The 11,595-nt window shown below is 39.9% G+C and overlaps 3 protein-coding genes and 1 long non-coding RNA gene across 4 annotated transcripts in view; 1 reads left to right on the forward strand and 3 right to left on the reverse strand.

The window, feature by feature from the left end:
• LOC127750318 (uncharacterized) overlaps window positions 1-11,595 on the reverse strand; it is a 36,194-nt gene that overhangs the window by 9,153 nt on the left and 15,446 nt on the right. The gene's annotated exons all lie outside the window — the stretch shown is intronic.
• Window positions 500-2,517, reverse strand: LOC113213656 (26S proteasome non-ATPase regulatory subunit 6). The gene is made up of 7 exons (XM_026432777.2): window positions 2,361-2,517; window positions 1,825-2,030; window positions 1,605-1,750; window positions 1,314-1,533; window positions 1,128-1,236; window positions 870-1,038; window positions 500-784 (listed from the first exon to the last, which is right to left on the reverse strand). The coding sequence occupies exons 1-7, from the start codon at window positions 2,503-2,505 to the stop codon at window positions 601-603; spliced, it is 1,179 nt and encodes a 392-aa protein (XP_026288562.1). The 5' UTR covers window positions 2,506-2,517; the 3' UTR covers window positions 500-600.
• Window positions 2,904-7,309, forward strand: LOC113213655 (cysteine protease ATG4D). The gene is made up of 8 exons (XM_026432775.2): window positions 2,904-3,045; window positions 3,136-3,466; window positions 3,557-3,880; window positions 3,976-4,180; window positions 4,292-4,368; window positions 4,449-4,667; window positions 4,769-4,965; window positions 5,051-7,309. Exons 2-8 carry the CDS (start codon window positions 3,271-3,273, stop codon window positions 5,216-5,218), a joined length of 1,386 nt encoding a protein of 461 aa, XP_026288560.1. The 5' UTR covers window positions 2,904-3,045; window positions 3,136-3,270; the 3' UTR covers window positions 5,219-7,309.
• LOC113213657 (glutaryl-CoA dehydrogenase, mitochondrial) lies at window positions 7,512-10,328 on the reverse strand. The gene is made up of 8 exons (XM_026432778.2): window positions 10,117-10,328; window positions 9,850-9,876; window positions 9,633-9,770; window positions 9,314-9,547; window positions 8,874-9,223; window positions 8,556-8,785; window positions 8,318-8,478; window positions 7,512-8,235 (listed from the first exon to the last, which is right to left on the reverse strand). The coding sequence occupies exons 1-8, from the start codon at window positions 10,208-10,210 to the stop codon at window positions 8,174-8,176; spliced, it is 1,296 nt and encodes a 431-aa protein (XP_026288563.1). The 5' UTR covers window positions 10,211-10,328; the 3' UTR covers window positions 7,512-8,173.

Genomic DNA, 11,595 nt, shown 5'->3' on the forward strand with positions numbered 1-11,595 from the left:
CCCCCCTGGGCCCCTATGTCTCCTGCCCTCATCCAGAAAAGACACGAAAGGAAATTGAATGGAACGGACTGGATGAGAATTCGGACGGAGCCTATGTTACTAAGTTAAGTTAATGGCCACCATAGTTCGGGCTACTAACTTATAAACGTAACTTTTGAGCCTGGATTTTGAGCTGGCCCAGTCTGAATTCACGTGTCTGCAGCTACATTTACGGTTGTGTGGTCAAACCAGCTTAGATGCATGGATTATTCATCATGCTCACCAACCAGCACCAGCATAGGGCCTCTGGGGCCACAGGTTGAAGCGCACTGTGCTTGTCGGCACCTAATGTTAAAGAAGTTTTAGTATGAAGGCCAACATCTTAATTGTTGCTTGTACTGTTTCTTTCGAGATTGTTTCAGGAGAAATTAAAAATGGCACATAGGGTTGACAAGTGCTGTTGAGATTGAGAACAATACAACATTCTCAAGAATTAGGATTAAAAAAGTTGCTATCAGTCTTCCATGTTTGATGTTTTTATTCAAAAATGATTATCTGTTAGTATATAAATACAGGCTGCAATGCTGTAGGGAAAATGGTTGCTCTTATATAGAAATTTAATTAAATATTGATGACTCTTGAAAGTTTTTGCACCCTATTGATAAGCAAATCTCCTTGCTTTACTGTGGCTTGATACTGCCAATGCTTGGAGTCTGTTCTTCTGGACCGATTTGTTTCAACAATACCACCAACCTTATCCACTTTGCAGTGAAGGCGGCCGGCTGCAATAAATCTTGACAATTCCCTACAAAAATAAAGAAACATAAATGTGCATAAGATAATTAGGGCATTTAAATACATGAACTACTCTGATGACTACAATAACTTACTGGTCAATAAAGTCAACAGTAACACCAAAAGCCTCAGCCATATACTGCAGAGTAAGACTGCGGTATGATTCCAACAGCTGTGTGTAGGCCAAAATTCTCATTTCTCGCACATAATACCTGAAGTGAGGGGCTACTAAATAGTCTCTTCGTAACAAGCCCTCAACCACAGCTGGAAACAAAAGAGAGGACACAATAAGCAAACATAACTTATTTCCAGAGTTCAAAATATACAACAAGAAATTTGCACCAATCTCTTACCAAGATTTTTGAAGAAATCACTGTAATGGCAATCATATAAGGAGAATAAGTAGTTTTTAAGATCAGCATTGGTATGAAGAACTTCCAAAATTTCAGACCCTTTGATGATCTACGGGAATATGGAAACAATATAGTACCACTATTCAAAAAGAAATAGAATTATTATTATACGGTACAACTAACTACCTTGTCTCTTAGTTCATTCCGTGGTAGAGCTATCATGCTGACATACACGGTATAACGAACAAATGTGTTGTAATCCATAAGCTCATAAGAGGTAAAAGTTGACACGGTATCCAAGAAGAAATTGGCAGCTCCTTTGAAGTCACGAATGGACACACAGTAAAGCCCCTGATACACTTTCAATCTGTTGCGACGATCCCAGTCACCACCCTCTTCAATTAAGCTAAAAAATAAAATTAAAAAATTACCCAGTGTCAAAACTTTGAATGAAGTAAAGAGAATTACAAAATATACCTCTTAGCTTTCTCAATGTTCCTAGTGATTAAGTCATGATCCAGATAGAACAGACCAATGCGCAGATTGTGGAAAACAATGTCAAGTCGATGACCAAGAGATACAGTCTTTTCATAGGTTTTTCTGAATGCTGAGATAGCTCCTTCCTTAAACACAGAATAAGGATAAATTATCACAATGGCTTTTAAATTTTACATATACATCAAAAATATTTACAAACCTTTTCACCGATCCTACAGAGATATTCAGACTTCTTTAGATTCGCTTCCCGTACTTCCATTTCTCCAAGATTTTTCTCTGCATCTTCAATGGTTTCCTCCAGGAGCTTCAACTTTTCTTCGTTTGCAGCCTTCATGTCGGTGAGAAGTTTCTGATCTACAGGCCAATTTAAGTCCCGGCAAACTTCTTCATAAAATGGTGCCATATCTGAGAAAGAAACAAAATGTTTCAAAAGACTGTGTCAAAAAGTTAGGTTATGGGATACGGATGACAATGGATATTTTTACATGTGAAAAGTGACATGAGAAACAATAACATTTGAAAAATTAAAGATCCATCAATTAACTATGGTTTAAAAGAAGAAAAACGGCGATGTGAGAACTAAGGCAAGATTTAAGACCGGTATTGACAAGATATGGGACCCGCTGCTAAGCCCAGAGGAGACGTCAACAAAGACATATTTGACTATGAAAAAGATCAAATCGTAAAGATAAAATGAGTAAAACTTGGCGAACAATAGAAAAAGAAACAACTTACTATCCTGCTTGATGGCATCCATTAAGCGGGTTTGCAAAGTTTTGTCATCTTTGTGTTCGCTGAGGCTAAGCAGAAACTTCCACTGGGCAAGTTCCAGGTTGGGGTTCTTTTCGAGCCCCTGCTCTTCCAAATTTTCCAAAGGCATTTTCGATGCAGTAGAACGACTTCTTTTAAAAACTAGGCTATACTGTCAGTTACAATATCACTCTTCACTAATATTTTCCTGACAACTCCAGGCGAAACGACAACGCTCACTGACTGTCTAGTCACTTTGCTCCACAGCCTGCTACAACGAAGAACAGACCCGGCACTCAGCTCCTAATGACTTGACTTCCTTGTGTTTTCTTTCCATTCATCTCATCGGAAAACTTGAATGATTTTTAAAGTTCATAGTAATCTGTGACTTTGTCAAAACGTAATCTGCAAGAAAGCTCAATAAACAGGCTGTCTGTAGCGCATCAATTGTGGCCTTGGAAATGTCGTCGAAAGGTCATTGAGAGCGAAACTGACCCACTTGACGTTTGCCGCAGACGCCACAACAAGAAAAAAAAGGAGGAAGAAGGAAGAAAACAGCTGTGATATGATGTTCAGTTGATGTCAACATAGCTAACCACAAACATTGGAATGTTTTAATTTTAGCAGCGTTTCCCCTTAAAGAACTTGGACAAGAATCACTAGGGTTTCAGTAAGCAGATCAATTAGACTTTGCAACATGTTCTATGATTGCCATTGCTAATATTTGTCACCACCTTTTAATACTGTGACTTGATATTAGATCTGCAATGAAACTAGGTCTAGGCCTTTTCATCTGAGGCACTGGCAGAAATAAAAGGAAGGTTTCCTGTATGAGTCAGTGTCTTGCAGTCCCCCTACTGAGGATGTATCTATTGCTGTCTCACATTGAAAGAGAATGAACGCTGAAGCTATTGCAAGTTTTAAACCAGGGCTCCTCTCTGGCGTAAGAAAATTAGCAAACAACCTTGGTCAAAGCCAAAGTCAGCCTCATCACCAGAATGGTCGTAGTCCTACATCAAGTGCTGAGGAGCCTGAGACCGATGGGAAAGTTAAAACCAAACTTATGTCAATGTGGAATAACATGAAGTATGGTAAGTCCTAATTCTTGCCTTTAATGGAGCAATTTCAAACTTCCGCCAACAACAAACAAATACATGATTTTGTTTTTTTCTGTGCTTTAGGGTGGACAGTTAAAGTGAAAACTAACTTTTCGAAAGATTCCCCAGTTTGGTTATTGGGTCGTTGTTATCATCCTGTGGATCATCATCCCTTGGATGACACACAAGCTATTGCCTGCAGTGAAGATATGTTAGGGGTGTTTGTGGAGGAGGAAGGCATAGAAGCTTTCCGCAGTGACTTTCAAAGCCGACTATGGCTTACTTATCGCCGCGAATTTCCCATATTGAATGGTTCAAATTTTACAACTGACTGTGGATGGGGATGTATGCTTCGTAGTGGACAAATGCTTCTGGCACAGGCACTAGTCTGTCACTTTATTAATAGAGGTATGATTTTCATTGATACAATAATTTTATATGGAAATAGTTAAGTTTTTGTTTTCAAGATTTAATAAATTTCTTTTGGAATATGTTTTTTCTAGACTGGAGATGGCGGCCAGAAGAACCCTTAACAACTGGGCTCATGAATCGCAATGACAAAATGCATCGTGCCATTATCAAATGGTTTGCTGACATTCCTTCACCAGTTAGTCCATTTTCCATTCATACTCTTGTTCGTCTTGGAGAAGAGTCTGGCAAGAAAGCTGGAGACTGGTATGGACCTGGGTCTGTGGCTCATTTACTAAGGTACATTTTGTTGATCTTTAAGTGTGTTTCACAAATCAAACAACAAATTTAAATATAAAAAAATATGTGTACTAAATATAAAAAATTTGCTTACCTTCAATTAAAAATTAGGATGGCAGTTAAAGCAGCAGCAGAGGAATATGATGAATTTGAAAAATTGTGTGTATACGTTGCTCAAGATTGTGCAGGTCAGTTCTTTTCATTCTAGTCAGGAAACAGATATGTTAGCGCTTGTTGGATATTACTTACATGTTAATTATTTTTGCAGTATATGTGCAGGATATAATTGATTTATGTGAAAAACATGAAAATGGAGGGAGCAGGAAGTATTGGAAATCTGTTATAATTTTGGTCCCTGTGAGATTGGGAGGAGAAAAAATGAACTCCATATATGCTCCTTGTCTTACTTCATTGTTGACCCTGAAACATTGCATTGGCATAATTGGTGGAAGACCAAGACATTCACTTTATTTTGTTGGCTACCAAGGTGAATGAAATTGACAAATATTCCATAGAAAGTTCTTGTTTTTCTGGCTGTGGTGTGTATTTCAAGTCATAAACAAATATATTTGATTTTGAATTTTGCAGATGATAAACTTATACATTTAGATCCACATTACTGTCAAGAGCGTGTGGATGTGTGGCAACCAAACTTTCCTCTATCTTCTTTCCATTGCCGATCACCGAGAAAAATGCATTTGTCTAAGATGGATCCCTCTTGTTCTATTGGCTTCTACTGCAAAACAAGAGATGATTTAGATGCCTTTGTTCAAGATGTAAAAAAGGTTTGTGAAGTTTTGTTTTCCTAAGTTTACTCTTTGTTTCTGCAGTTTTTTTATTTGCTCTCACTCAAATTGTTTTTTCATACAGTGTCTTGTACCGCCAAATCAGAAGTCAGAGTACCCAATGTTTGTGTTTTGTGATGGTCGCAGCCGAGATGCAGTAAGCCTACCTCGATTAAGCATCCCTGAGGATGACAATGCTATTGGGTTTGACAGTGATAATTATATGGAGTGTGAAGAGTTTGAAATCTTATGATGGCTATACAGTACAACCATAACCCCTTTAATACTTTTTCTTGGTGTGGGCAAAGAAGTGTATTAGGAAGCATTTTTATATCAAATAGTTCTTGACAGTCCTTTTGTCCAGAGTAAGGGAACTAAGACTAAATACCCAAGTCCCACATTATTTCAGAGTTGTAAGTAGCAGGATGTAAGACCAGTTCCCTTTTGCAAAATTAGAAATTTTGAGAAAGAATAACACAGGTTCTGTATTTTTATCTTAAAAAAAACTTACCTAGAAATTTATTTTGAAATTAAATAAATCCTCAGCTGAGGAATTCTAAGACTGTTAAAGCAAGTTAAGTGTTTGAATTCATCTCTATTTTCAGGGTTTAAGTGATAATTCCCTGAACAGAAAATGTTCAGGAATGAATACCCACATAAGTTTTTGTTGATGGTGGGATCAGTAAAACAACTTATGGTTAGATTTTATTTTTCATTGCATATGTTTCAATCAAAGAAATTAAAAATTTTGCACACTTCATGCTGTGTTCAGTTCTAGCTTGCAGCCCAAATAATGCAGTCTGCTGTCAGCAGATTTTGCTTTCTTATTTAAAAGGTACAAATACCTTACCTAATTGATCTCAGATATGTTTCCCTTGTTCATCAGTTGAGGAAATACCAGGGTTTTATAGCTAAGTACTAATCACTTAAATTACTGTATGATGTTTCACCAATTGTGTATATTTATCTTTAAGGAATTGGAAGATGTGCCTTGAGATTTTAGAAACGTACTAATTTGAGGACACTGTAACCTTGTAATTTTAAAAACTACATAGTACTTTTTGGTGTATCCTAACTTATTTGTGGTTGTGCAATATTTCTTAATATTTTTATCATGCACATACATTTCCTAAACTGTTAATGTTTATGTTAATGAAGTTCCTTTATCTAAGATTTCTCTTAAAAGTGTGCTCTCAAAGCCATATGCTCTCAAATGCTCCATGAAAACAACGATATTAACATGTCGGTACATCTACTGGTACAGTCATGCCATCCATCCTATATCATCCTTATATTAAGGTAACAACATGAGAAGAAAAAGAAAGGTAAGCCTGACTTTAAGGCTTTGGCCTATGTTACTGTACAATGTATGGTACTTGCTTGTGTTGAACTGACGCAAAAATTCAGAAATTATAAAAATTCTCCCCTAAAAGTGGAAATTTTATTTTGTTAATGTGTGTGCTTGTTATAGGTGTACAGGACTTAGTTCATTGAAGGTAGACTTACCTACCTTTGTTAATGTAAATATTTTCCATAGCTGTTGTAGACGCCTTCCTCTCCCCTCCCGTGTAGTTCTTTCACCCAACTTAACATACAGAAACAAAAATCATTATCTTTTTGCATGTGATAGTGTAAAAAGTCTGTTATTTAAAAAATAGCTTCTGTGATTTTGATGTGTGAAGTTTGTATAAATACTTTATTTGTAGTCTGATTTTGTGTACATACATTCTTACTTGTATTATTTCTGTAAAAAGAGTTTTATTCAGATAGTCAAAGTTTTGACTGGTAGCTATATTTTTGTTTGTAAGTGAAAAGATTTCAAGACAAGAGATCATTGTGATGTTCCTGTTGTAAAATTTGTTATGGGTTGAGCTTTAACTAACTGTAGAAAAAACATGTGATGTTCTACCAATGATTTAGGCTGTAGTTTTCTTAAAAGTAAGGTCCATCTCAAAATTCTGTTAGAAACCATCTGATTTTCCACAAATGTGGCACCTTTTATGATGGACATAGGCTATACTCATATTGCTTTGTTTCAATTCTGACTATTTTGGCTCTAGGTTTTGATTGGAAAAAGAACATACAGTAATCACTGTCTTTGTGTTTGTGAATTTTGTTTGTTGTCTGTATGAAGTTAATTGTTACGTGGTTCTTGCATTCAGGTATGCTATATAGTGATTTGTGTTTGAGTGTGTAGAAACGTTCCTTGAACATAATTTTTTGTTGAGATTAGTGCATGCAGTGTTTTCATTACATAAATGTGACTATTTCAACTTAAAATTTTATGTAACCTCCAAGATCTTAACAGAATCTCATGCTTCATAAAAGCATCTCCGTTAATTAACAGAGCAATTTTTTTCGCTTACCTGATGTCCTACGTTGATAACGCTTTCATTTATGAACACCTAGAAAGTAGATTCTGAAACACTTAAATCTTCCCTCCAATAAAAAAGGAAGACATGTTTTTTGTTTTGCTTTTTGAAGGATGGGGAAATTTTTAGAAGATTGGTACATGAGATCTCATTTAGGCAAAAGAAAAGCAAGGATTGAAGTTAGATTAAATTTTTAATGAGGAGAAAAAAACGTTAACAATTCTTGTTAACCATAAACGGACCCTTAGTTAAGAATTTTTTCTATTTTATAGTTTCGAGCAATATTTTTTGAATACAGAAGTTTGCGCCGCGTCATAGCGCCCTCTCACTTGTACAATCTGCTTTTGGACGCCATGTAGGCATTTCATGCCTGCTCGCTGCATTGTTATTGTTCTTGATGTGTCTTTTTGCGTGATATTTTTTTTGAATTAGCATATTAATCATTACTTTTATAATTGAACACAATTTTTGGCATGAGCGCTGGGCAGCGCGCGCGGGGGGCTGACTACTCAGAGAGCAAGGTGTCCATTGTTGCTCTGGTACCCGGGCGTGGGTGTGGAGCTGCTCAACAGGTGGTGTTGAACCATGACGCCCTCCCCCCCGCGCGCCCCAACTGTCTGGCAGAAACGGGTCCGTTTAAAAAATGGAGAAGCAACTTTCTTACATTTTATCTAATCAGATGTATTTCTGTTTTAAAAAATGAAATTAAAATTTAATGCACAGTAATTAAAATACTCCTTTGGTAAAACAATTACACTGATAACATAAATATCACATTTCAGAGTACATGAAGGAATGATTTATTATATTATCTATTGCATAAAATATAACCACAATCAAAAAGCTTGAAGTCCTGTTATAGCACGGCCCAACACAAGAGCATGAACATCATGAGTTCCTGAACAGACAGATAAAAAACAAATACCATCAGTTCACCTTTCTTACCAACCAACTCGGCAAATAATACTGACAATATTTACCTTCATAAGTGTTGACTGCCTCCAAGTTCATGCAATGACGAATGATGTGATATTCATCGGAAATACCATTTCCTCCAAGCATGTCACGAGCTGTGCGAGCTATGTCTAAAGCTTTTCCACAAGAATTACGCTTCACGATTGAAACCATTTCAGGACACAACCTGTAACACAATAGTTTGCAATCTACTTGTCTGGGAAAGTGCAGATTCGCTTTACCACCATTTACTTTACTACATACATTCCTTTATCTTTCAGACGACCAAGATGTAAACAAGTGGTAAGGCCAATTGATATTTCAGTAAGCATATCAGCCATCTTCTTCTGCATCAGTTGAGTTCCAGCCAGGGGTTTACCAAATTGTACTCGATCAAGTGTATACTGACGAGCTGCAGCAAAGCAAAATTCTGCTGCTCCCAATGCTCCCCAGCTTATTCCATATCTAGCATTGTTCAAACAAGAGAAGGGGCCCTGAAATTGATATTTAGTTAAGTACATAGACAGGTAAAGGTGTGGAATTTTAATTGATTAATATGACATGAGCAAAGGTAGTACTAACTCTCATGCCCTCAGCTCCTGGAAGCATATTTCCTTCAGGAATTTCCACATTATCCATAAGAATCATGCCTGTAGGAGATGCACGCAAAGAAAATTTTCCTTCTATACGAGGAGTGCTCAAGCCTTTGGCATTTTCTCGTTCAATTATGAAACCCCGAACTTTCCCATCCTCTGTACGCGCCCACACAACAATAATGTCTGCTATGGGGGAGTTGGTGATCCAAGTTTTGCTGCCATTAAGAGTGTAGGATTTCCTTTCTTTGTTATATACAGCTTTAGATGCCATTGTACCAATATCACTCCCATGATCAGGCTCAGTTAGGCCAAAACAACCTATTAATTCGCCTTTCGCTACAGAAACAAAAACCAACAAAGAGAAAGAAAATATTAGTAAAATGCACAGTACCTAATATTACCAAGCACTAGAAAAGCAGGTCTAACCGAGCCTAGGAAGGTATTTCTCTTTCTGTTCTTCAGAACCATAATGATAAATTGGGCCCATTACGAGAGATGACTGTACACTCATTGTAGAACGGTAAGCACTGTCTACTCTTTCCACCTCTCTTGCAGCAATGCCGTAAGCCACTGAAGAAACACCAGCACATCCATAGCCTTGCAGTGTTGACCCTAGCAAACCTATTGAACCCATCTCCCTCATAATTTCCTTGTCATAGCCTGTAATGCAAAAGAAAACAAAAAGGAATCATTAAGAAAACATGTTTATATTGTAGTGGCATCATGCGCGATAAAAGATTCTTACTCTCATTGCGATTAGCCATGGTTATGCGGGGCATTAGCTTTTCCTGGCAATAAGCACGGCATTGGTCCCTCACAAGTATTTCTTCTTCAGTAAATTGTGACTCCAAATTCACTGGATCCTCCCAATCAAATTTGGGACCTGAATATAGAGGGAATAATTAACTAATTAGACACTGTAGATTTACAACCCTTGTAAGAATAACATTTACCTTACTCACCCTTTGACTTTGTAGCTGATGCAAAACCTTATAATAGAGTTAAGATTAAAAATAACAAGACATTTATTTCAAAAAAGTTTTGGTTTGCTTTACGACCAAAATGACACCTTACTATAGCCGCAGTACGACCCCTCAAAAAATCAATTGTACCACTCAGAACAGTGAACCGTACCATAGAGAATTGTGCAACACCATTCAAGTAAATAAAACTAAGTATGTTTTGCCGACAAGCCTTCAAAATCAATAACACTGTGACGTAAAGGATACATCTCGAAGCACCTCTGAAAACGGTGTTCAACCCGATGCACACATTTGCTTTCCGAAAGACGGAAGCATTGAACACAGCAGCAGGAGATGCCATGTTGTCAACAGACTGAAGACTCGGGACCAATTGAAAGAATTTGGGCCTGGGCAGCGGCTTGTCCTTGTCGCCCCATCTGCCTTCCCTGAGCCAACACCCCCTCTCCGCGGTTGCGTATTCATATACAGCTGATAACCTGACCGCGCGTGTCGTGTAAACATGAGTCACAAGGGGAGTATACCCCGCGTCAGAGCGGCGCTACTCCCTCTGCTCGCAGAGCGAGGGGTATCCCCGACCCCACCATCACCATCCCCGACTGCTAGCTGAAGAAGACCCTAGCCTAGGCATACTCTATGCTCTCTAGCTCCGGCAGCGGCTGTTGCCCTCCTGCATCCTGCATCTTTTTCACATCGCAATCTGTCCTTTATTCACAGGGGTTTCTTACGCGGTTTTTTTCTGGGGGGGCATCCGTAGGTTTGCAGCTTCCCGGTAAATCCGATTGGCGGTGGATTCCGTACGAATTTGCGGTGAGGGCACCTCATCCCGTAGCTTGCTATGGTTTCTGCATAACGCCTCCTGCAGCCGGACAGCCGAAGCAGGACCAGCCGGCTGCGGCGCAGGGAATGCCGGGGACCACGTCCGGACAAGGTTGAGCGGGAGAGCCGGGGGGCGGGCGCGCCACCGCGCCACGCTGTCCCGCCCTGCTTTCCGAAAGCGGGCCAGTGACTCGAGGACCACTCTTGGGAAAGCGGACTGGACTCGCGACTGCTGTCATCGCCAATAAGAGTCAGGCATTGCCCGCCCCTCCCCCTCCTTCCATTTCGACTGCAATATCACTGTCGGGACTGTAACAGAATTACGAAACGCATATTCCCTCCTCCCCCGCGCGCATCCCGTCCCCTCCCCTCCCCTGCCTTGCCGGCTGGCATCCCTTGCTCTTCCCACGCCACGCCGCCACCCCACGACGACGTCTCGACACGCCACGCTTCACGGCCAGCGTGTGATCGGGGCTCACTCACACACGCTCCGGAAAACCCTCTCAAGCACTCACTCGCTGCTCGGGTGTCAGAGCGTGCTGCTCCTCCTGTGCCAGCTCCTGCTCCTTGTGCTCCTGCTCCCGATCCTGCTCCTGCTACCCCCCAGCCGTCTTCAAGACGACGCCTACGTCGCCCTCGCCCGCCCCGCTTTCGAACGATTCGAAATTTGGATTGGATCGGAATTCCCCGTTCGAACGAGGTGCCTTGCTTGCACGCACTTCCCCCGAGCAAGATGATGACGTCGTCCTTCCAACGTTCTTCCCCATAACGTCGTCGACCCTCCGAACCCTCCGAACGCGCGCGGCGTGCAGACGACGACATATTGGTTGTGACTTGGTGAGTGGGGCCACCACATCGGCCTCATCGGAAATAGATGATGAACCGTCCGCGCTCAGGGGGCCTCCCCCC

The sequence above is a fragment of the Frankliniella occidentalis genome, unplaced genomic scaffold (assembly GCF_000697945.3).
Source record: "Frankliniella occidentalis isolate FOCC.00 unplaced genomic scaffold, Focc_3.1 Scaffold170, whole genome shotgun sequence".
Classification (NCBI taxonomy): domain Eukaryota; kingdom Metazoa; phylum Arthropoda; class Insecta; order Thysanoptera; family Thripidae; genus Frankliniella; species Frankliniella occidentalis.

Excerpts from the sequence above, each read along its gene's own strand:
- LOC113213656 (XM_026432777.2), bottom strand. The coding sequence starts at position 2,505 with ATGCCTTTGGAAAATTTGGAAGAGCAGGGGCTCGAAAAGAACCCCAAC. Across the intron at positions 2,031-2,360 it reads GGATGCCATCAAGCAGGATA|ATATGGCACCATTTTATGAA; the intron begins GTAAGTTGTTTC and ends TTTCTTTCTCAG. Across the intron at positions 1,039-1,127 it reads TGATTTCTTCAAAAATCTTG|CTGTGGTTGAGGGCTTGTTA; the intron begins GTAAGAGATTGG and ends TTTTGTTTCCAG.
- LOC113213657 (XM_026432778.2), bottom strand. The coding sequence starts at position 10,210 with ATGGCATCTCCTGCTGCTGTGTTCAATGCTTCCGTCTTTCGGAAAGCA. Across the intron at positions 9,548-9,632 it reads CATGGCTAATCGCAATGAGA|GCTATGACAAGGAAATTATG; the intron begins GTAAGAATCTTT and ends TTTGCATTACAG. Across the intron at positions 8,479-8,555 it reads CGTCTGAAAGATAAAGGAAT|GTTGTGTCCTGAAATGGTTT; the intron begins GTATGTAGTAAA and ends ATTGTGTTACAG.
- LOC113213655 (XM_026432775.2), top strand. The coding sequence starts at position 3,271 with ATGAACGCTGAAGCTATTGCAAGTTTTAAACCAGGGCTCCTCTCTGGC. Across the intron at positions 4,668-4,768 it reads TTATTTTGTTGGCTACCAAG|ATGATAAACTTATACATTTA; the intron begins GTGAATGAAATT and ends TGAATTTTGCAG. Across the intron at positions 4,966-5,050 it reads TTGTTCAAGATGTAAAAAAG|TGTCTTGTACCGCCAAATCA; the intron begins GTTTGTGAAGTT and ends TTTTTCATACAG.